At 47.1% G+C, this 24,142-nt stretch overlaps 1 protein-coding gene and 1 long non-coding RNA gene across 2 annotated transcripts in view; one reads left to right on the forward strand and one right to left on the reverse strand.

Annotated features, from left to right (window-relative positions):
- Positions 1 to 24,142, reverse strand: part of TANGO6 (transport and golgi organization 6 homolog) — a gene marked incomplete in the record, with an annotated part of 435,716 nt that overhangs the window by 42,526 nt on the left and 369,048 nt on the right. The window contains 1 exon segment of the mRNA XM_078784327.1: positions 20,474 to 20,574. Coding sequence (XP_078640453.1) covers positions 20,474 to 20,574 — 101 coding nt within the window.
- The window catches only part of LOC137435417 (uncharacterized), a 120,029-nt gene that overhangs the window by 7,942 nt on the left and 87,945 nt on the right, over positions 1 to 24,142 (forward strand). The window lies entirely within an intron of this gene.

Here is a 24,142-nt window from a genome sequence, read left to right on the forward strand (position 1 = left end):
CCTGAAGAGAAAGAAAAATCAGGCTGGCTGGTTCAATTGGCAAATGCTGAGAGACCAGAGGGTTGGCACAGTTACAACAGGGCATTAAAAACTGGGGCAGCCAAGAGAAAGGCGCCGGTTCTGTGTGTGTGGGAGGCCCGTCTGGCTCAACAGCTTTCCCATGTAGATGAGGCCCTATGAAAAGGATAATGCGGAAACAAGAGGGTGGCGCTCACTTGGACTAAGTATATTCATTGCAAGGGCCGTAAGGTTTGACCACATGAGGAATGCATAATCAGTAACACTTTTTAAAACCTATTCAGAAGGAAGACCATGGGGGAATGGAGGGAGAGGTGCTGTCAGGATTGGAACGACCGCTAAAACTCAACACAATTGTCTGTGTAAGAAAGAAGAGCGTGTAGCGGCTGCCGCTGGGGTTACACAATCGCCTTGCACCTATCAAGGACGCGGAGCGATCACCAGGCCGGGCTCGTCCAGGACGCCCGGGCAGGCCCGCGCTCGACTTGCCAGGCCTCGGTCGGGACGCCCGGGCAGGCTCGCCCTCGGCTTGCCAGGCCGCAGCCGGCCCGCGGGGCCACGCCCCCTGGCGCCAGGCCTGGGCAAACCCCCTGGCGGAATAGATATATATTGCCGACCGTAAAACGTTTTTCCCAGAGTGCCTGAGTGTTTGATTCTAATAAAGCAGCTCAGATGAATTCAAGCTTTTTGTCGCGTCCATTCTTTCGATCGACGTGGGAGCCACAGCTCCTTCATTGGTGACCTATCGACATGGACATGGCAGTCGCCCTTAAACTGCCTACCTTCTGGGAGGCTCACGCGGCGGTTTGGTTCGCACAAGCGGAGTCCCTGTTCGCCCTGCGAGGCATCACGGCGGACGACACCCGCTTCCACCACGTGGTCGCTGCGCTCGGTTCAGCCACCGCAGCCCGCGCCCTGAGCCTCCTCGAGAGACCGCCAGCCGCGGACAAATACGGCGCGATTAAGAAGCTTCTCCTCGATGCTTTCGCCCTCCCAGCGGCGGAACGCGCACGGCGCCTGCTCGATTTGCCGGAGCTCGGCGACACGCGCCCTTCCGAGCGAATGGACTACATGCTTTCGCTGCTCGGCGAGCACTCTCCGGCATTCCTGTTCCGGGAGCTGTTCCTCCGTCAGCTGCCTAACCCGGTACGCCTCGCCCTGGCAAGCACGACGATCACAGATCCCCGGGCCCTTGCCAGAGAAGCCGACAAAATCTCCGCCGCGGGACAGCGCATCGCAGCGGCGACATGGGACCCGCCGCCGCCTGATGCACCATCCATGGCGCCCGAGCACCCGGCGCGTTCGACGGCCGAACTGCCGACGCAATTGGCGGCCGCTATACCGAGCCGACCACGTTCAGCACGACGTCCGAAGCCTCCACCCGACCAAGCGTGGTGTTCCTATCATGCCAGGTTCGGACAGAAGGCCCGGACATGCCGACCCCCGTGCACCTTCGGCGGGTCGGGAAACGGCCAGGCCGGCGTTCATTACCTGCCATGAACGCCGGCCACAGTCACACGGGCAACTTACTGTTCATCACGGATAAAGCGTCCGGACGGCGCTTCCTGTGCGACACCGGCGCCCAAGTGAGCGTCATGCCCGCCTCTGACCAGGACAGGCAATCCGCGGTTTGCGGCCCCTCCTTGGTTGCGGCCAACGGATCGACTATCCGCACCTTCGGCCCGCGCAACGTCACCCTCTGCTTCGGCGGCCAATGCTTCGCTTGGACGTTTGTAACCGCCAACGTGCCCATGGCTCTGCTCGGCGCCGACTTCCTCTGCGCACACGGACTGCTGGTGGACGTCCAACGGCGTCGTTTAATCAACGCTGAAACCTTCAGCTCCCTGGTATGCACATTGAGCAGCTCCGCGCCGACCGAGCTGGCATGCACCGTCCCGGCGGCGAACGAGTTTGCTCGCCTGCTCGCGGAGTTCCCGGCCCTCACGCGGCCGACGTTTTCGGCCGTCGCAGTACGGCATGGGATCGAGCACCACATACCAACCACGGGCCCGCCGGTCTACGCCAGGGCCCGCCGCCTCGACCCAGCCAAGCTTGCCGTTGCGAAGGCCGAATTCGACGCGTTGGAGCACCTCGGCATCGTGCGGCGCTCCGATAGCGCGTGGGCCTCGCCACTGCACATCGTGCCAAAGCCGGGGGGTGGATGGCGCCCGTGTGGCGACTACCGCCGTCTTAATGACGCTACAACACCCGACAGGTACCCGATCCCGCATATCCAAGACTTCTCCGCCCGTCTGGCGGGACGGGTCATTTTTTCAAAAATTGATCTCATACGGGGATATCACCAGGTACCTGTCAGGGCGGCCGACGTCCCTAAAACGGCAGTCATCACGCCGTTCGGCTTATTCGAGTTCTTGCGGATGCCGTTTGGTCTCAAGAACGCGGCTCAGGCGTTCCAGCGCTTGATGGACGGCGTGCTGCGTGACCTGCCGTTCCTTTTCGTTTACCTGGACGACATCCTCGTCGCCAGCACGTCCCGGGCCGAGCACCTCCTCCACCTCCGAACACTGTTCGGGCGCCTCAGCGAGCACGGCCTCATCGTCAACCCGGCCAAATGCCACTTCGGCACGACGGCCGTTGATTTTTTGGGCCACCACATCACCAAGAACGGGGCTGTGCCGCTGCCAACCAAGGTCGAGGCCATCACCACTTTCCCGCGTCCCCGCACCATAAAGGCCCTGCAGGAATTCCTGGGAATGGTGAATTTTTATCACCGCTTCGTGCCCCGCGCTGCTCAACTCATGCGGCCCCTCTACGAAGCCCTCCGGGGCAAGCCGGCCAAGCACGACATCGCCTGGTCCGCAGCAATGGATGCGGCCTTCCAAAGCTCAAAGCGGGCCCTCGCCGACGCAACACTGCTCGCTCACCCGGTGCTCAACGCTCCCATCGCCCTCACCACGGATGCCTCCGACTACGCGGTGGGCGCCGTACATGAGCAATGGGTGAACGGGGTTTGGCAGCCACTCGCTTTTTTCAGCCGGCAGCTCCGGCCGAACGAGCTCAAATACAGCACGTTTGACCGGGAGCTCCTCGGTCTACACCTGGCCGTCCGCCATTTCCGCCACCTCCTGGAGGGCCGACCTTTCACGGCGTTCGTCGACCACAAGCCGTTGGTTTACGCCATGGCCAAGGTCACGGAGCCATGGTCGGCCCGCCAACAGCGCCACCTCTCCGCCGTGTCGGAGTTTACCACGGACATCCGGCACGTCGCCGGCAAAAACAACGCCGTGGCCGACTGTCTTTCCCGGGCCAGCGCGAACGCGGTCCACCTGGGCGTGGATTTTGCGCTCATGGCGGCGGACCAAACCACCGACACCACGGTGCAAGCCCTCCGGGCGGCGGACACGGGCCTCCGCCTGGCCGACATCCCCTGCGCGGACACTGTCCTGCTCTGCGACGTCTCCCAAGGCCGGCCTCGCCCCATCGTGCCCGTCACCTGGCAACGCCGCATCTTCGCCTCCCTCCACGGCCTTTCCCACCCGGGCCGGAAAGCTTCCCAGAAGCTGGTGTCGGCGCGTTTCGTCTGGCACGGCCTTCGTCGGGACGTCCGCGATTGGACCAGCGCCTGCACCGCCTGCCAACGGGCCAAGGTCCACCGACACACCCAGGCCCCGCTGGCACCTTTCACCGTGCCCGAACGACGTTTCGACCACGTCAACGTGGATCTGGTGGGCCCCCTTCCCCCATCACGAGGGTTCACACACCTGCTCACCATGGTGGACAGGACCACCAGGTGGCCGGAGGCCGTTCCCCTCGTCTCCACCACCACCGCCGACGTGGCGCAGGCCTTCATCGCCACCTGGGTCGCCCGCTTCGGCGCACCGGCGGACATCTCGTCAGACCGCGGACCACAGTTCACCTCCGAGCTGTGGGGCGCGGTCGCCCGCAACCTGGGGGTCAAGCTCCACCGTACTACGGCCTACCACCCCCAAGCAAACGGGTTGTGCGAGCGATTCCACCGCTCCATGAAGGCCGCGCTCATGGCCGGCCTTCAAGACGGCGGTTGGGCCGACCGGCTGCCGTGGGTCCTTTTGGGCCTTCGCACGGCCCCCAAGGAGGACCTCCAGGCATCCACCGCCGAGCTGGTCTATGGCCAGGTGCTACGCGTCCCGGGCGAATTCGTGCCCGACGCTACCAGCCCCTGGTCCGCAGCTCGCCAGCGCTCGGACCTCCAGGAGGCCGCCCGACGGTTTGCCCCCGTGCCGACATCCCACCACGGTGACCCCCAGTCCTACGTCCCCCCAGCACTCCGCACCGCGGAGTATGTTTTTGTGCGTCACGACGCACATCGGCGGCCACTCCAGCCGCCGTACGACGGGCCCTTCCGGGTGCTGCGACGGGACGACAAGTCGTTCGTCATCGACATCGGCGGCAGGTCGGACCGGATTGCAGTGGACCGCCTCAAGCCGGCGCACGTGGACGTCGACCACCCACCACGGGTGGCCCTCCCGCCGCGGCGAGGCCGCCCCCCGTCCACGGTGCCCCCCACTCGACCGCCCACCACCTCACCGGACCCCCTCCCACGACCCACCAGGGGTCGCTTCGGCCGGGTCATCAGGACCCCCCTCAAGTTGACCCTGTCGGTGCAAGTCGATTCTGGGGGGACGTGTGTAGCGGCTGCCGCTGGGGTTACACAATCGCCTTGCACCTATCAAGGACGCGGAGCGATCACCAGGCCGGGCTCGTCCAGGACGCCCGGGCAGGCCCGCGCTCGACTTGCCAGGCCTCGGTCGGGACGCCCGGGCAGGCTCGCCCTCGGCTTGCCAGGCCGCAGCCGGCCCGCGGGGCCACGCCCCCTGGCGCCAGGCCTGGGCAAACCCCCTGGCGGAATAGATATATATTGCCGACCGTAAAACGTTTTTCCCAGAGTGCCTGAGTGTTTGATTCTAATAAAGCAGCTCAGATGAATTCAAGCTTTTTGTCGCGTCCATTCTTTCGATCGACGTGGGAGCCACAGCTCCTTCAAGCGCATCGTTGATGCTGGGTCACAGGGAAACGACAGCGACAACAACAAAATTTTCACCCAAGCATACAGACCATGGAGGGTAATCTGTCTGCCCTGCATGGTTTGGTCTGCAAGGATACCAATCCATATATTGAGGTAGAGTTAAAATGCCCTCAGGGCAATATGGATTTCTCACCAATTTACTGTTGTAAAATTGCACATTGATTTCGTTATCGAGGATGAACATGAATTATTATTTTCACATTTTTAGTCATTATAATTAAAGTTATTCATTCATTCATGTACCATCTTCTATACATAGTGTCGGTTCTGCCAAAGTAGTTTTATTGGGAACCAGAGAGGTTTATTTATTTACAATCCTGGAAGGGTCACCACTCCGACACAGGAAGTTCGAGTGGTAATTTGTAAGTTGTTCACGGTGCCGGCAATAGCTCATCGACTCTTGGCGAAGGTCTTGAAAGAGTCAAAGTAGGTCCAGATTCGTCCCCACAAAATAGGTATTCACTTCCTTCGCCATTTCATATCTTATGGGGCATCCACGCCGACCAGTGGTTCACTGTTTCTATCAGGTGTGCCCAGGGGTGTTGCCAATATTTTATTATTTTTACTTTTACTCAATGCAAAAAGCTTTTTGAATACAAAATAGTGAATATAGCAGTGTAGTAAAAAAACAAAACAAAAAAAAAACCACCTTTAGAGGCCATTTTTCCCCGCAAAGCGGGGGTTGGCCTTTTTCAGGAACCGTGGTTGTTGTTGTTTTTCGGTCCCCTATTTGAAGCAATGTTTTACGGCCGGATGCCCTTCCTGACGCCAACCCTTTTTGCCGCCTTTAACGACAAACAGGGAATTACCAGTGAACTGGTACTCAATTAGCCGACCTCGGAAGGATGACAGGCTGAGTCAACCCCCCTGGCGTTAATTCAGCGATCGACCAGGATTCGAACCCAACCGGGATTCCGGTTACCGGTTCCGGTTCCGGATTCCGGTTCCGGACAACCGGTTAAGTAGTGTAGTAGTGAATATATAATATAAAGAGTGAACATAGTGAATACAAAATAGTGAATACAAACATAAACTTTAGCTTCAGACCTGATGAAACATGGTTGAGAGTTTTATATTTCGCTCGTGATAACAAATGACCCACATAATGTATTTATTTTCAGAAGACTTACATTTAACTTTGAATTTTGACAAGGATGTTTTGAGAAACAACAGATTGACTACAACTTGATTATCTTCCTTATATACTGCAGAACAATGAACTTAACCATCGGTTATTTACATTTATATATCGGGTACAATACCTTCAGAAAGTATTCAAACCCCTTGACTTTTTCAGATTTTGTTGTGCTTCAGCCTGAATTTAAAATGGATTAAATCGAGTTTTTTTTGTCACTGTTCGACACAAAATACCCCAAAAAGTCAAAGTGGAATATTTATTTTAGAATATCTTTTACAAAATAATTAAAAATGAAAATCTGAAATGTCTTGAATCAATAAGTAAGTATTCAACCCCTTTGCTATGACACTCCAAATTGAGCTCAGGTGCATACAATTTCCTTTGATCATCCTTGAAATGTCTCTACAACTTGATTGGAGTACACCTGTGGCCAATTGAATTGTTCCGACATGATTTAGAAAGAAACACACCTTTCTATATAAGGTCCCACAGTTGACAGTGCATGTCAGAGAAGAAACTCTACCATGAAGACCAAGGAACTGTCCGTAGAAATCCGAGATAGAATTGTGAGGAGGCATAGATCTGGGGAAGGGTATAAAACAATTGCTAGAGTGTTGAAAGTTCCCAAGAGCACGGTGAGCTCCATCATTAGGAAATGGAAAGAATATGGAAGTACCCAGACTATTCCTAGAGCTAGCGACTGAGCGACCAAACTGAGCAACCGGGCAAGAAGGGCCTTGGTCAGGTAGGGGAACAAGGACCCAATGACCACTCTACCAGAACTATAGAGATCCTTGGCTGAGATGGTGAACCTGCCGGAAGAACAACAGTCTCTGCAGCACTTCACAGCTCTAGGCTGTACGCTCCCCATCCAACTTGACAGAGCTTGAGCAAATCTGCAAGGAAGAATGGGAGAAACTCCCCAAATCCAGATGTGCAAAGCTGATACACACATACCCAAGAAGACTCGAAGCTGTAATCGCTCAATTTATCATATTTTATGTGCTGTCATTTTGTTGTTTGTTTGTTATTGTTTGCTAATCGTTTTTGTTATCATCCTCCTCACCTCGCCCCTATTCCAAAAGAGATTGTTATCCAGCTAAGAACGAAAGGCACAAATCGTTTAATTATGCCATCCATAAGCTCGAGGTTGGTGCCCTATGTAGCCCCCTGATAGTCAGACATCCGTCTGTCATCTGGTTCTATTATAGACAGTGAGAGCAGTCTATGGCCGGCAAATCAGAAAGCATGGTACTGGAACACCATGGATCATGGTAGAATTTGACCATGGTACTGGATCATGATCGACTATGCTTTTTTGAAAGATACTGTAGGATTAAATGTTCAAAAGCAAGTGCTGCCCTATAGGACAACTGGTTTGACATTTGCTCTGAAGGACGGTGTACCTCGTGGGGAAACACTTCGCCCCTGAAACACCAAAATGGCAGTGAGTACTCCGATCCTATTCTGTTGGAAATCAAACCCAGATGACTCCTCTTCAAAAGGAGAACAACTACTGAACTTACCTGCCAACCCAGTATGGCACTTTTGTTGTCGACCTCTCTGCTACATTATAACCCACCTTTTATGGTCACATCAGCTTCGGCCAACATGCCACACCAATGAACGAGACTGCTCCCGTTAATATTTTTCAGGTAATCCAATACCAGTACTGATATTGAAACAAGCAGTGATTAAAAATAAATAAATAAATAAAAACATTATTCAGCAAGGTAACATGACACGTGTGTAATTGATTTCTCAATGCTCCATTTTCACAATTAGCTTTTCAATCAAAACATTGAGTTGTCCATTATTTCAATGGAATTCCTGATGTAAGAGCCTCAGGTATTTGCCTAGTTCACAGCTCAGGTATTTACAGATGGGTAAGCATTCTAATGATGTATAATAGTCAACTCCATGTTTGACCCATTTGGAAAGCATGAACAAAGAAGCACTGTGAAAAACTAAAATAATAAATCATTTTAGGCGAGGCAGAAAAAAAAAGGAAATCCTTTTACAATCATTTAAAGTTTTACCTGGACAACCACTCCGGAGGTGGTGAATAAAAGGAACAATCAGAAAGTGCATGCAAGTGCTCCCAAAGGATGAGCTTGGTTTGGAAACTCTCATTAAATTCTTATTGTGGCAGCAACTTCTTCCCTATCTTCAGATCATGATAGAATTACAAGTTAGTCAAACACTTGGAACATGTCCATAAAATTTGACAAATCGCACACGCACACATGCACACACACCCACACCCATACACACACACACCCCCACCCATACCCACACCCCCCCCAACACACACCCATACCCACCCCCCCACCCCAAGCACACACCCATACACCCACACACACACACACCAACACACACACACACACACACACACACACACACACACACACACACACACAATCACTATCACTATATATCTCACTATATATCTATATATCTATATATCTACAGTATATCTATATCTATATCTATATACAGACTTGGCATTTAATATGGAATATTTGTTTTGTGTGGGTGAACGTACTTTTCAAGATGTCGTAGAACCAAAAGTTCATTGGAATTATGTTGAAATTATTCTAGATTTTGTTAATGTGACCTTTAAAAGAAACAAAATCCACACTTGACATTTCTAAACAAATAAATTGATCCTTGAGAGTGATGTAAACTGATATCGAACTCAATTTATGGACAGTACTGTGTTAAACTTCTGTACGTTTTCCAGAAGTATCTCTTTATTTTGCACATTAGCCAAATTTTTTTTTAACAAAAACAAAAGTTAAATTACGACTGGGATTACGGACAGTAAAATTACAGTTCAGCACTTCGTGTAACCCCCACGAGCATTCAGGAGAGGACGTACACGTTGAGGCATGCTGTTCACGAGATTTGCCAAGGTTTGGACAGGAATCGCTTGCCATGCAGTGACAATAGCCTGCTGCAATTCACGCACAGAGGTCGGCTGCTGGTCCAAGTGGTCGATTTGACGCGTTAATTCTGCCCACAAGTTCTCTATCGGATTCATATCCGGGGACATGGCAGGCCACTCCATATGCTCTACACCACGGTCAGCAAGAAAGTGTTGGATCATGCGAGCACGATGAGGCCGTGCATTGTCATCTTGGAAGACAAAGTTTCCTCGAAAGGCTGCACGAGCAAATGGAAGCAATGTTTCTTCCAGAATGGCCCTGTACTTGAACTGGTTCAGGTTTCCATTCAGAACAACCAGGTCAGTTTTTCCCCCTGCATGAAAAGCAGCCCAAACGGTCACCCCACCACCTCCAGCTTGGACTGTTGGCACAATACAATCTTTGTTGTAGGCTTCATGCACTTGTCTGCGCACTCGGACGCGGCCATCTTGACGATAGACCAGAAATTTAGACTCGTCACTGAAGATCACGTGATTGCAGTGTCCTGGCTGCCATTGACGGTGCTCTCTGGCCCACTGCAATCGGCGCTGGCGGTGTTGTCTGGTCAGGCGTGGCTTTCTCAGGGGACGCCTGGCACGATAGCCTGCTTGAACCAGTCGTTGGTTGACTAGCCTTCTGGATACAGGCACATTTGTCAGTTGCTGCCACTCAGCCCTAAGCCGATTAGCTGACTTGGTACGGCCATTGCGGACTAACCGGTGCAGCTGGCGATCATCCCTCCTTGTGGTTCTGCGGGGACGTCCTGGCCTCGGTATTGGAGTAGGGACACCCCTCTGAGCATTTCGTTTCAGGATCTTTGACACCTGACCTTGAGTGATGCCATACTGCCGAGCAATAGCACGCTGTTTCATGCCAGAATTTCGTAAAGCCACCACTCCATGACAAACAGCATTGTCATGTTGACGGACCATCTCCAGAGGAAGCGGCAATAACTTTTGTAGACGTGCAGCAGTTGTTTTCCACTAATACAGAATGCAACAACCCTTATATATCTCCTGCGATGAAGTTAACTCCGAGGGCCTTTCACTCACTCACCGCAGGCAGGTTGGTGGTCTTTCTGTCTTCTACCGACTCCTCTCCGGCCTTGCTCCCCCAGCTCTCTCTGTGCTCTGTCCCCCAAATATTCCTTCAGGTCGCACAAGATCTGCCTGCAACCCTCTTATGGTTAAACTGCCAAAATCTAGGCTCTCTGCTCACCTTCACTCTTTCATTCCCCTTTTCTCCCGCCTCTGGAACAAACTCCCCCACTCCCTTCAATCCCACTCCTCCCTCCAAGTCTTCAAAACAGCTGTTCACCACCATCTCTTATCTTCCCCCATCCAAAACCTTGATCTTTTCTACCCCCGCTAATTCACCCCAGATACATTTTTTTTTGAAATTCCAACTTCTTTCCTGGAAGTCCTTGCAGTGTTCATATGTTTTATACCTCTCCCACCTCCCCCAAAGCCCTCCCCCTCCCACATTTCTCCCGATGTCCCTGCTCTCAAATGATGTGTTTGTGTCCTTAACCCTCTCTCCCCATCTTGTCTGCCGCTCCCCTTATTTTTTGTGTTTTGTGTGTCGGTTTGACTTTTTGTGTGATTAATGTTAGCTCTTTCACGAGTCTCGATCTTGTATAGAAAAAAAAAAAAAAATTGTGTTGAGGAAGGATGAAAGTGACTGGTTGAGAAGAGTGATGGAAATGAATGTAGAAGGAAGTAGAGGACGGGGAAGACCGAGAAAGACTTGGCTAAAGATGGTGGAAGAAGAGATGCGGGCAAGGGTGTTAACAAGGAGAGATGCAGAAAATAGGGCAAAATCGAGAAGATTGTCATGGGGACCACAAGGCTAACCCCCGCTCTAGCAGGGAAAATGGCCTTAAAATGCATGTTGTTGTTGTTTGTGTCTACATCTATATATCTACGGTATATCTATATCTATATATCTATATATCTATATATCTACGGTATATCTATATCTATATATCTATATATCTGCAGTATATCTATATATCTATATGTCTTTATATCTATATACAGTATATCTATATCTATATATCTATATATCTACGGTATATCTATATCTATATATCTATACATCTATATATCTACAGTATATCTATATCTTTTTATCTATATATCTATAGTATATCTATATCTATATATCTATATATCTACAGTATATCTATATCTATACATCTATATATTGTTGCGATTTTGAGAACCCACACAGGTAACATCATTAAAGGTTAAAGGTTGCACCCCATAGATAGGCCATATGCAACATGTAGGTCACCTTAGGACGTTACTTATTTCTTAGTATGTGTTTAGGATAAGGCCATTCCCAATAGTTGCATCTGCGTTGTGTAGAACAAATAAGAGTAGGCCCCATTCGTCCATTTTGCAGCCTCCCTTCAATCGACGCCATTAAGCGCTAACCAGTCTGTACATCGCGCTCGCCCTTTAGGCTGCCAGCAGCCTTCGCGAACTCGTTGGGCTTCCGCTCAAACCAGCCCAAAGGCCACGAGGTAAGGCCCGGAAAGGGGGCGGAGCGCAAGGCTGGAGGTGCGGCCACATCAAGCAGCCATCAAGGCGGAGCCGGTAAGCCCTAAACAGCCAATCAGGGCTGAGGCGAGATCGCCTGACAGGGTGTGGCTAGAGATTCGAGAGGGTTCGCGGGTCGTGGCAATATAACCCCTTCGTGCAAGGCCCCCACCTCAGTTATGAGGAGGGCAGTGACAAGTTACGAGCCTGGAACAGAGTTATGAGGAGAGAGCTCGAGTTATGAGGAGGGCAGTGACAAGTTACGAGCCTTGATCAGAGTTATGAGCGGGGAGAGAGAGACGCTTGACCTGATCGGAGTTGAGTTACGGGAGAGACGCTTGAGTAATTACGAGAGGGAGAGACGCGCGGTGGCAAAAAGCTTTACAGAGGGCGGGCGCGCGGCACGCATTGCAGAGGCGTGCAGAAGGACATTGGGGAAGTGGCGCATCGATCGTAACAATACCGGGCGCGCGTATAAAGGCGCCGGTACAAGTATCACGGACGCCAAATCTAATCGCCAACCGATCCCCCGAGATATAATTGTCCGTTTCGCGCCTACGCCACGGGGAGAGCTGCCTGCCGTCTTCCACCATCTGCACGGTATGAGTCGGGGACCGGACGAGCTGTGGACCCTTGGACCCTCAACCCGACCATCTTCAAACCCCATGTGAGTGAACCTGAGAGTGAACGGGCCCGTGTCCAGGGAATAAGTTAAGACTGTTATTAAGGCTGCCCTGTGTATCTGCTTCTTCCTCTTCCCTGTACATTCGCTTCTTTATTTTCCTTTTCTAATTGTACAAAGTGTTAATAAATTACCTGTTCTTCCTGGTTTCCTCTTCATCCGATCATTCTAGTCATTTCCTCCAATGGGTAAACGCGGCACGATTAAGAACCGCTCGGACCGGTTTAGTACCTGTTAACGGCCCGAATCGCGGCTCGCTTCGCTCGGCATGTCCACTAACACCGTGATTCGGGCGAGAGTTATTTCCTCGTTTCCGGTCAGCGTTAGTACTTAGGTAATAGGACTAATTCGACCAACAACCCTATTTAACGCTGCCCGGGAAGGACGTTATAGCCCCCGGGATCGCGTCGGTCAGACCTGATCGGTACAATCGGTACAACGCGACAATTGATTGGAGATGCCACTCCTGACACCAATTGTCGCGGATCTCCAACGTCGGCCTTCCCCTTATCAAGGGGGGATTAATCCCCTTGTCCTTTATCTGACCGACGCGACAGACAGACAAACAGAACGACAAACAGACAATCAGACAGACACAAAGACAGGTGTGAAAAAATAACATCCGTGCACCTTCGGTGGCAGAGGTAATAACTGGAGAGTTCGTAGAACACCTTACTCCACACAATCGTGTGAAAAAATAAATGGGTGGGGTCTGTGAGCAGCAAATTTGATTGGTCAAGATGATGTAAAATGCCATAATATTTTGTCCAACTACTGCTAAACGGAAGGGTTTTGAAAGTGACAATAATGTGATTTGTGTCCCACAGTGTTCAAGTAAACAATTAAATTGAAATAGAATAAAGATTTTAAAGGTTGTAGAAAAAAAACTTTTTTCTGAAGTTTACTGCCATTGATGCAGCGTCTTTTACATCACCTTATTTAACACGTTACAGAAGCTCTTCGTACCTGTTGTTTGTGTCATTTAAGACACCATTAAAAACCATAAGTTTCCTCCTTGCAATAATTTCCCATTTTTGGTTGACTACCAGACAGACCAAAAATGATCTCACTCCTCTCTGTGCACGCACGATCGGGACGAATTCAGAGCCAAAGTACTGCTAAACTGCAGGTTCATTTTCCGATTCATGTTGCGATTCGCATTCAAAATATAACATCAAATTGAAATCAGTTGTTCTCGGTCATAAACCAACGTTTGTGGACAGACAGACAGACAAAGTGAATCAATTGCTTAACCCGCTTTTCGCTTCGCGCACGCTAGGGTAATAATTCACAAACATTAAGGATAATAACATGGCCTTTGTTGCTTGGCTCTTGCTTGGCTTTGGTCCTCTTGCTTCCACCATTGGTGAATGACAGTTCAGAAGTTCTCACAGCACTTTGCGGGAAGGTAGCCGGAGGCAATGCACGGCTACTGCACACTGTGGTGAGAAGCACTAGTGTGAGAAGTGTATCTGAACCACAGTGCTTTGCAAACAGGAATGGTAAGCCCTGATGAGAAGGTATCAAATTGCTTCGTGAGTAATCGGTGCCTTGGGTGGAATGGCTCCAAGAAACAGAGAACCGATAAGGATGCATTGTATGTGATGGTTACAGGCCAGCACCAGTGTGCTGGACCTGAAAGGGGGCAGTGTGCAATAATCATGATGAGAGGAGAGAAAGCGGAGGCCACGTATTCGATATTGGGTAAACAAATCAGGAAGTGCATCATCACACAAGCATGGCACGGTCAGATGAGTGATGGCATAAAAAATCCCAAGCAGAAGGATGACACACGTTGCTCTTGTCACATGGTTTGAGTGTCTTTGGTTTCATCACAATTGAGAAGAATGACTCCCATCTCTTTCCAAACGCATATGAGATAACCTCCGCCCATCTTCAGTGGTGGAGGTAATTAGCTTCTGCAGCGCATGTCTTGTAACCTCGTGCGAAGCAGTGTGTGCCTGGAGGAAATTCTTCGACAGTGTATTTGAGCAAAGACGAACCTTTGCAGTGGTTATCCTGTTTAGGAAAAGCCATTTATCGTAAGTTTTTGAGCCGATGAATACATTCAGCAGAGCCACCACGTGATCTGCTCCTCTATTTACTGATGAGGTCGAGAGAAGTGAGCGGCTTGGTCATCGAGTGGCTAAAACCTTGTTGCATTGCCATTACTGGTGTGTGGGTTCGATTCGCACGGCTAATCAGCGGAAATTTCCACACCCTGAAATGGAGTGGCGACTTGTCCAGGAGTCATTCTCATCGTGAAAATGCTCACGACTTGTTTAGCTTCCCGATGCTATGTCAAGAGCATGGGATCGACTACCACCACCACTAGAGACACGGACTGCTGTTGCTGGAATTTCAATTTGAAGGCTAAGAGATACACTTTTTCAAAATTATATTTAGCGATCTATTACAGTAGGCTAACTGTGTGGATAAACTCTCACTCAATCACACTTCAGCAGTATTCTGGGATATGCCCTTTTGAAAATAGCAAGTCATTGTGTGCCCAGTACCTGCCCAAATTCAGAAAAACCCTCCTACCAGTATGCAGTGTCTTCAAGAAGTATTCACACCCTTTGATTTTTTTTTCACATTTTGTTGTGTTACAGCCTGAATATAAAATGGAATAAACTGAGATTTTTTTTGTCACAGACCTATACATAATACCCCATAATGACAAAGAGAAAACAGGATTTTATAACGTTTTGCAAATTTATTAAAAAGAAAAAACTGAAATATAACATTGACATAAGTACTCAACCCCTTTGCTATGACACTCCAAATTAAGTTCAGGTGCATCGAATTTAATTTGTTCATGCTTGAGATGTCTCTACAGTCGTGGCCAAAAATATTAGCACCCTTGCACTATTTTCAAATAATTCACCATTTCTTCCAGAAAATTGTTGAAATTTAAAAATATTTTGGTATCCACATATGTATTTCTTTGGTTTGTAGTGGAACAAAACAAAAAAAGCTTAAAACCTTCTACATCTTAGCTTATTCCACACATCTACCTAGACATACCCAAGAAGATTTGAAGCTGTAATCGCTGCCAAAGGCATGTCTACAAAGTATTGACTCAGGGGGTTGAATACCTACGTAAATGAGATATTTCTGTTTCATTTTTAATTATTTTGTAAAAATTTCTAAAAATAAAATTCCACTGATATTCTGGGGTATTATGTGTAGTAGATCAGTGACAAAAAAAATCGCAATTGAATCCATTTTAGCCGGCAAAGCCGGTGTTGTGAATGAACGCGTACGTATTATGTTGAAAAGCCAGATTTTGCTGGATCCCTTGAGAATTTCGAAGCTTTGACGCACCAAATCGATCCATGGAGGCCGCCATCTTGCGGATGCGGAAGTATGCATAAAAAATTGTGGAAAAGTTCAATAGGAGTTTGTTTCACGCGTCTTTTTTTGATTCACAATCTTATGCACCTCTAATTTGTAATTAAAATACTTTAAGACCAACCTCGTTCCCCAGGCCCACATGGGCCCTGGTTATCTTCAACGAAAATCGTCACCAAACACAGGAAACAATGAGATTCGAGCATTTGAAAAAATATTTCAAAAAAGCTTATTACCGCGTTTCGGAGGCTGAAAACGGCGTGAAATATTCTAAAATTGACGAAGAATTCTTTTTTTAGAAATCTCGCGGCCGTAGGGTATAGTTTTTCACGGCCGGAAATATCCGAAGTTGAGACGGAATTCACCGAATTAATCAAGAAGGAAATTTTATAAATTTTAATCTCATCCAGAATGCAAATGGTGTCATTTTGAACTAGGTACGGTACCTACTACACCTACCTACTACCAACTACCTAACCTACTGGTGCCATAGTGATGGGTAAAATAGTGGCAAGAGGCTTTGGCTTCGCCGGCTCATTGCGGCTTTGCAGTGGGGTACTAGTAAATTCAGGCTTTAACACAACAAAATGTGAAAAATTCAAGGGGTGTGAAACTGTATACTTTCTGAAGAAACTGTATACTGTAGCAGGGATCCACAGAACAGAGTTCCGTGGAAACCCTCCCTTTTTGGGTGGTGTATAGGCATTGAAGTGCTTCCTCGAATGCTCCCGGAAGTTTATGTTTTAGCAATGTAAAGGTATGGCATGGAGATTGTGAATATGACAGGTTCGACGATATGTTCGGCTTGAACTGCATGAAAATCAAAATGTCGGTGGATGGAGTCATTGTTGCTACTAAATGACATCGTTGTGGGTGGAGTCAGGCCAGCTGTCCAACCAATGGGCAGAAAGAGAGAAACAGACAGACAGAAAACTGCTGCTACTTTAACATATAGACTACTGGGTAAACCTTAACAGCATCATGCAACAAAATTGTGACCTGTGATGACGACGATGACAACTACAACTACTGTGACTACTACCACCACTACTATGACTGCCACTACTACTACTTTAATGGCTCCAATTTTTCTCACCTTCTTGTGTGGTTGGCTGGGGAGAGTTTGTTTTTTTTTCTCAGATCTTTCATGAATGGCCAGGCCTGATGTTTGACTGAATGTGGCAGGAATCCACAATTTGTTCAGGGTGCCTGTAATAACTCACCTTGCTCTTTATAAAAGACACCGTGGAATCTTTAAAATCCACCAAGTAATGCGAGCAGATGGGAAACCAACCTTACGCATCTATCAGAGGGACGGTGCACTTTTGGATGCAACTTCCTGCCTGTGAAGCACCAATTCGACATCTGACAGTTTATAGACAGGTTGGGAATCAAACCCAGATTAGAAGGCTCAAAGGTAAGTGTGCTACCTCTGCACCATTCTGCAAGGACTATTTTAATATGCAGGAGATATTTTGAAGAAGACTGCTTTCTTCAAAAGTATTCCTTGTACATTAATTGCAGGACTTGCATGAACTTTAAAAGTGAAACAGCTGACCAAGTCTCCTGAAGATACAACTACATTGTTTCAAGCAGCTGAGTACAGTTTTGGATACTGGCTAAATCACTGACATGGTGCCCTCCTCTCCCTAAATGACCAATCCTTTCAAACAGCAAGAAACCAAACCAAAAGGGATGTCTTCCTGTGTAGAAACAGATTCATTTGAAAGTTTGTGAGAAAAACAATGGGAAACTTTACATTTTATTGCATTTGAAGATGCTGCTGGGAAGTGTGGTCTAATGAAATGCAGTCAGTAAATGGCATTTATTGCACTTCACTCATGCTACGGCAGATGTTTCTCTTTACCTCCTGCAAAGGGGAGATTAAATACACATGACGGAAGATCACATTTATCAAGACAGACAACAAATCCCACATGGTGGGGTCATGACAGTGGGTCCAGCACACGGGAGCACATCAGGTTCGTTTGCATGCAGGAAAGGCCATCGGCTGCCACTGTTGGTAGTGTAAAGGTAATAATCGAGCTTTGGAGAAATAAATATAAAAAGGAAGAAAAAGCATAAACACAATAAGAGGAAGAGTGAGAGAGAGAGAGAGAGAGAGAGAGAGAGAGAGAGAGAGAGAGAGAGAGAGAGAGAGAGAGAGAGAGAGAGAGAAAGAAGAGAAGAGAAGAGAAGAGAGAGAGAAGAGAAGAGAAAGAGAGTGAGAGAGACATGAGTTAGATTATTTTTAAATCTGAAAGCCTAAATTATAATCCTGACTTTGTGGGAACTCAACCTATACCTTCATTTTAGATTGAGTCTGATTACTCGCCTCCTCCTGTCGGTTTGCTTAGCTGTGCAAACAAGGACCACCCCAGTAAATCCCAACATCGGTCTTATAAGCAGCGTTTTCAAGGATGTACAAAACACGCATGCCATGGCCCACTGCTAACATGATATGGCAGAGGACTTGGAAGGGAACACACATGTAGCGATATTAGGGTTAGCTCACCGAAAACGAAATGTATACTGTATGCTAATATGCGGAGACCACCAAAGTTGGGCCGTCTGGGTTAAATTTGGAAGACAAGTGTCTAAGGAGTTGCAGCAAAGGGATTGTATTGCACTGGCAAGAACAACTGCAGTGGAGGTGCTGAGAAAACAATCTCTCTGCCCCCTGAATGCTTTAAGCAGGACTAAATGCACAAAAGTGGCAAAAAGCAGCATTGCACGAGTTAAAATAGCAAATCTTGTCTCAGTCGTAAGACGGTGCAACCCTGTAGCGATACCTTTATCACAAGCTCTCCACAATAGCAGCCACATAAGCGCAGAGAGAAGAGAAGATAGACAAGAGGTGGGAAGTCCGTGATGGAAAAAGCAAAGGAGACTTGCCTATCACACCGCCACATGCCTGGCCTGATAGATAGCAACATCCATCAAGCCAGTTGACTTTTTCAGTCTAAAGTGCCCTCGGCACCATATGTGCCCTGGTGGTCATGGAGGGTGGAGGGCCATGGGCTGTCAGCGGAGGAGTGTCATAGAGTGAAGGACAAAAGGGAATGAGGGCAGGGTCAGGCAGGAATGAAAGTGGAAAACCTAGAGGACGTGTCTCAGGAGTCATTGGTGAAAAGACGAATAGAGGGATAAAGTTCATGTTAGCAAGAATAAAATAAATTGAGTGAAAAGGTCCATGTAAAGTTAATGAAATTAAGTACCTTTATAAACTACTAGCAGGGGTACCCGGTGTTGCTTGGTCTATTTTGTTGTGGGGGGCTAAAACACTTCCCTATACCCACTAATGAGTGGGGTCCATACACACTTCCCTACACCCACGATGGAGCAATTAAAAGAAAAAATATCCCAAAATCCAGCTTTTTAACCAAATTATTTTTTTGCCCAAAACACTTAGTGACACTCACTGATGAAACTCTGAAAGTTTGATGAAGATCCATTGAGCCATCTCTGAGAAAAATGGCAACACACACAAACGGCTCTCTTATAGTGTAGACAAGTATCCCTTTCCTTCAAAAAATGCATTGGCATCTGTGCCAGCATACCAAATGGACCTTTCCGAAGAAACGTTGATAAAACAAGATTGCAAGTACGCATCGACGAGATGGCAAAGCGTATATAAATTAATTAACTACATTTTTCATAGAACACCTTACCGTATTACCAAAAGTATTAGGGTTGTAGTGTCTAAAGAGTTAAAGTATATAATTTCAATTGAAATAGAAAAAATATTTTAAAGGTCGTATAAAAATTCCGCAAGTTTAGCGCCGTTGATGCAGTCTTATACACCACCTCATTTAACATGCCCAAGTACAACTAAATGAAAGGGTTTTGAAAGAGGCAAAAGGCGATTTGTGTTATATGGTGTTCAAGTGTTCAAATAAAAGAAAGAGTTTAAATGTCAGAGAAAAAAAAAATCCAGAAGTTTCGTGCCGGAAGTTTACTGCACATTAGTTATTCGTGCCTGTTGTTTATGTACTTTATGACGTCCTTAAAAACAGCAAGTTTCCTGTTTGGAATAATTTTCAATTTTGTTTGACTGCCAGACAGACAGACAGACTGAGTAAAAGAAAATATCTCACTCTCTACACATGTGTGATCAGGATGAATTCAGAGCAAAAGTACGTTAAACTACAGTTTCATTTTCCGATTGACGTTCCCATTCATCTTCAAAATACTGTACAACATTCAATTTAAATTAAGTTGTTCCTCGACCATAAACTGAGGTTTGTAGACAGACAGACGGGCTGACAGACAGAAGTGAACCAATTGCTTAACTCTGCTTTTCGCTTTGCGTGCGTGGGGTAATAATTCAAAGTTGCGTTTTGTTAGTGCAGATGGTAAAGTGTACATAAATAAATTATGGTTCCCACAAGGGATTCATTCTACGTACATTCTATGTACAATGCTGTAATATTCTCTGTGAAACATGGTTTTAAATACCTGAAATTCCAAATTGGTTCTGATCCCAAAATCATTGAGCGTGCTTCATGTCCAGATGTCATTGCATACATTTGCCGAACATGAAAAAGAATGCATGCGTCCAGCCATTTTCGAGCAGAGGATGTATGGATGGATGTATGATTGATTGATGTAGAGGATGTATGGACGAACGCACAGATGTATGGATTGACAGCACCGAATATATAGGTATCCAACCTGCCGTGCAATTAACTCCTCAATGCAGAAAGGTTTTTAGCCAATTCAATATTGTCTTTGGAGAACATAAACAATCTTGTTATTGATACAATGAATGAGAAACAAACATACCTCCTGGATGCAAGAGCTCAAAGAGAAACCGAGGAGTTGGCATAGTTCGCCAAGGTTGGACAGGCTGCTGGCACGCACAACTGCCTCTGGGTCTCTGGTACCTTGCAGGAAGGCATGCAGCAGAGGATCCTTATAGTGTGGTGCCAGGCTTCCTTTTAACAAAAACAATCACACACACACACACACACGGAGAAAAACACCGTTTGAATAAAATTTCTCAAGTAAATATTCATAGTGAAATTATGATAACCCCATAAAATTTCTGTAAATAAATTAATCAGGGATGAACAACCAGTCAACATGATTGTAGCTATGAGCATGAGGGATGATTGATGGTTGGGTTTGGGGTGGTGGAGGGAGAAGTAGGGATGGAGGGAGAAATGGGGAATGTATGAGCTGAGGAAGTCAAAGATACTGCCATTTTTAGCTCACCTGGAACGAAGTTCAGGGGAGCTTATGTGATGGCACGTCGCCCGTCTGTCAATCAGTCCGTCCTTCAGTCCGTCAGTCTCTAAACACTTGCAACGTCCGTAAACTCCTTCCGTAAACTCTGAAACTAAACACACGATTCCAATGAAACTTGACCACAACCTTCACCACCCGTGCTGTACCAAAGTTTGTTCACGGCATTAAAAAAAACTGCCCCTTTAGGGGTCTATGGGGGGGGGGGGGAGGTTTGCCCCTCAAAATAGGTATTTGCTTTCTTCCCTGAAACTACACACATAATTTCCATGAAACCTGACCATAACCTTCACCACCCGTGATGTACCAAAGTTTATTCACGGTATAAAAAAAAATCGGGCCTGAAGGGGTCGACTGGGGTGGTAGGGAGGGGCAGTTGCCCCCCAAAATAGGTATTTGCTTTCTTCCCTGAAACTACACACATTAATTTCCATGAAACCTGACCATAACCTTCACCACCCGTGATGTACCAAAGTTTATTCACGGTATAAAAAAAAATCGGGCCTGAAGGGGTCGACTGGGGTGGTAGGGAGGGGCAGTTGCCCCCCAAAATAGGTATTTGCTTTCTTCTCAGAAATTACACACACAATTTCGATGAAACTTCACCACAACCTTCACCTTCCATGATGTACCAATTTTTGGTGAAGGCATTAGGAAAATTTGGGTCTGAGGAAGTATACAGGGTTGGGGGTGGGGGGTGAGCACCAAGGGTATTGCCCCTATGTTTTCATATGGAATATGAAAGATGGCCCAAAATGGAAGGCATAAGGAAACATCGATGGTGTGCAATGTTTGTGTGTGGAAAGATTGACGCTACTTCCCGACTACTAAACATAGGGGCAATACCCCTGGCACTCACCTGGTATAATAAACAGTATACTGCACCGAATAAAGGTATTTTAAACCAATTTCAATGGTTGCTAGAAGACAGGGCAGCATGCAGAATCATACTAACATAATCATAAGACTTTAAACAAACAAACAAACAAAAAACAAAAAAAATACCTATTTTTGGGGGAAAACCCCCCGTAAAACCCCAAAGGGGCAGATTTTTTTCATGCCATGAACAAACTTCGGTACATCACAGGTGATGAAGGTTGTGGTAAAGTTTCATCGATATATTGTGTGTAGTTTCACAGGAAAAAGCAAATACTGTATCTATTTTGGGGGGTCAAACCTGGATGCACTTTCACTCCGGTAAACCCCCTTCGTCCCCGATTTTTTAAAATGTCGTGAACAAACTTTAGTCACAACACAACAAATATCATTTGTGCCAAATTTGGTCACAATCCCTTCAGCGCTTTCGGAGAAGAAGATGCAAGTGTTTACGGACGGACTGACGGACGGACGGCGCACCATCGCATAAGCTCCTCTGAACTTCGTTCCAGGTGAGCTAAAAAGCAAATGTTTGTGCGTTGTAGTTTCTGAAATATTTCATGTTACTCTATTCACTTTTTCAATGCTGTCCTCCCCGATTGGATTTATAACGGAGACCGCAGCATGCATCAAAGGCGGTAAACCAGCGTTGTCTGCAACACCACCATAACACACCTTTTCGATGCACACACTGCTTTGGGTTGTGAGAAGACTATGCACTTACAGACATGGAGGGCTCAGTTTAAGTTTGTGTGCTATCCTAATACTTTTGGTAATTCGGTACATATTGGACTTCCTCGACTCGTCAAGGGCATTTCTGCAAATGGAAAAGTGTCAAAGATTAAATAAATATGCGAGGATCCTGTCACCATAAATAGTGATCTTGAAGCAGTGCTAAATATATTACAAAAAGTTTTCACATCTTACATAATGTCTCATCCGTCTTCCTTGATGTCTCTCCCACAAAGCCCTCTGTATATATATATTGTCTGTGGAACTCTTCCCATTTTTGCCCGGGCTGTCGCTTTCTCGCCATCAGTTATACAAACTGCTCATACACAAATCACATCATGTGATTTATTTCACTACTCGGAACCACAGTCTCCCTGCAGTCCAAACAACTCCATGTACGTCAGCTACTAAAATTCCCTCCTCAACCATTACCGGTAATTTTTCAAAGTGCGTAAATAAAATCTCAATCCTTCCTTTAAAATCACTTTCATTTATTCTTCCCCCCACCATCTTCAGGCCTAGGTCCTCAATCTCACTATACAGAAACTCCGTCCTGCTTCTTCTTTCCTTACGGTTTACCTCTGCAATCCTGATTTGTCTAAACACGAAAAAGAAAACCCTTTTCAGGTAAAGAAAAAAACAAGAATCCGTTGTTTTGTGTCCAGCGCAAGCCGAGCGTGCAAAAGGAGTTCCTGACATCCAGTATGATGCACAATCCATAATCTTCGATCATATTGGTTCGTTCATTCAGGGAACTACAAACAAAACCAATGCAAAAGTGGGATAAACGAGTTTGAGTGAAGTCACATCACAACCACAAAAAGAAAAACACAAATTAACGAAGAGTTAACTCCCAACATTAACAAACGGAAATTGGAAATAAATGAAGAGTTACCTTTTAAGAGTCTTGCCACAGGATGAACACATCAAAGTACTACGGTATCATCTTTGCCATCGGTGAATTCAATGAAACACCAGGATATCTACATATTACATCCTTTGGCAACATCAGTGTGTAAATTGCTAAATAAATATGAGAAAAGGAAGGGAGTAGAAGAGAATGGGCAGTAAAAGGAAAGGTAAGAAAGGTGGAAAGGTAAGGGGAAGAGGAGGTAGGTGCAAAAGGAGATAAGAGTAATATGGGTGATGCAGGGTGGTTTTAGGAGGACTTGGGTTCAGGGGAAAGAGGGTGGGTGATGGAAAGTGAGCTATATTCTGGCCTTTTTGTGTACGTAATATGTAGGTGGCTCCTAAACTCAGGAATAACAGTTTTAAGGGGAGACACTGAGCCAGGTACATTCACACACTGAAAGTTGGCTTGAACACAAAAATAATTTCAAACGATTCCTCGGGTCTTCCCTTATTGGCATCATGACCGAAGAGGGAAGCAGGCCAAGACTATTCTCCGAGCAGGTGGTGAACCCGTCGTAGTGGCTGCCAGAATAAGTCAGACAGGGAGACCCCCAGCCACCTCCCTTCCCCTCCCCCCCCCCCCCCCACGATTATTGTGAATCAACTTTTCTTCCGAAATAAGTGAAAACTCCACCCTGTGCCTACCGTATGCCGTAGCATGAAACTGTCTGTCTTGCTCACTTAATG

Source organism: Myxine glutinosa, chromosome 9, assembly GCF_964187855.1.
Source record: "Myxine glutinosa chromosome 9, kmMyxGlut1.1, whole genome shotgun sequence".
In the NCBI taxonomy this organism is placed as follows: Eukaryota; Metazoa; Chordata; class Myxini; order Myxiniformes; family Myxinidae; genus Myxine; species Myxine glutinosa.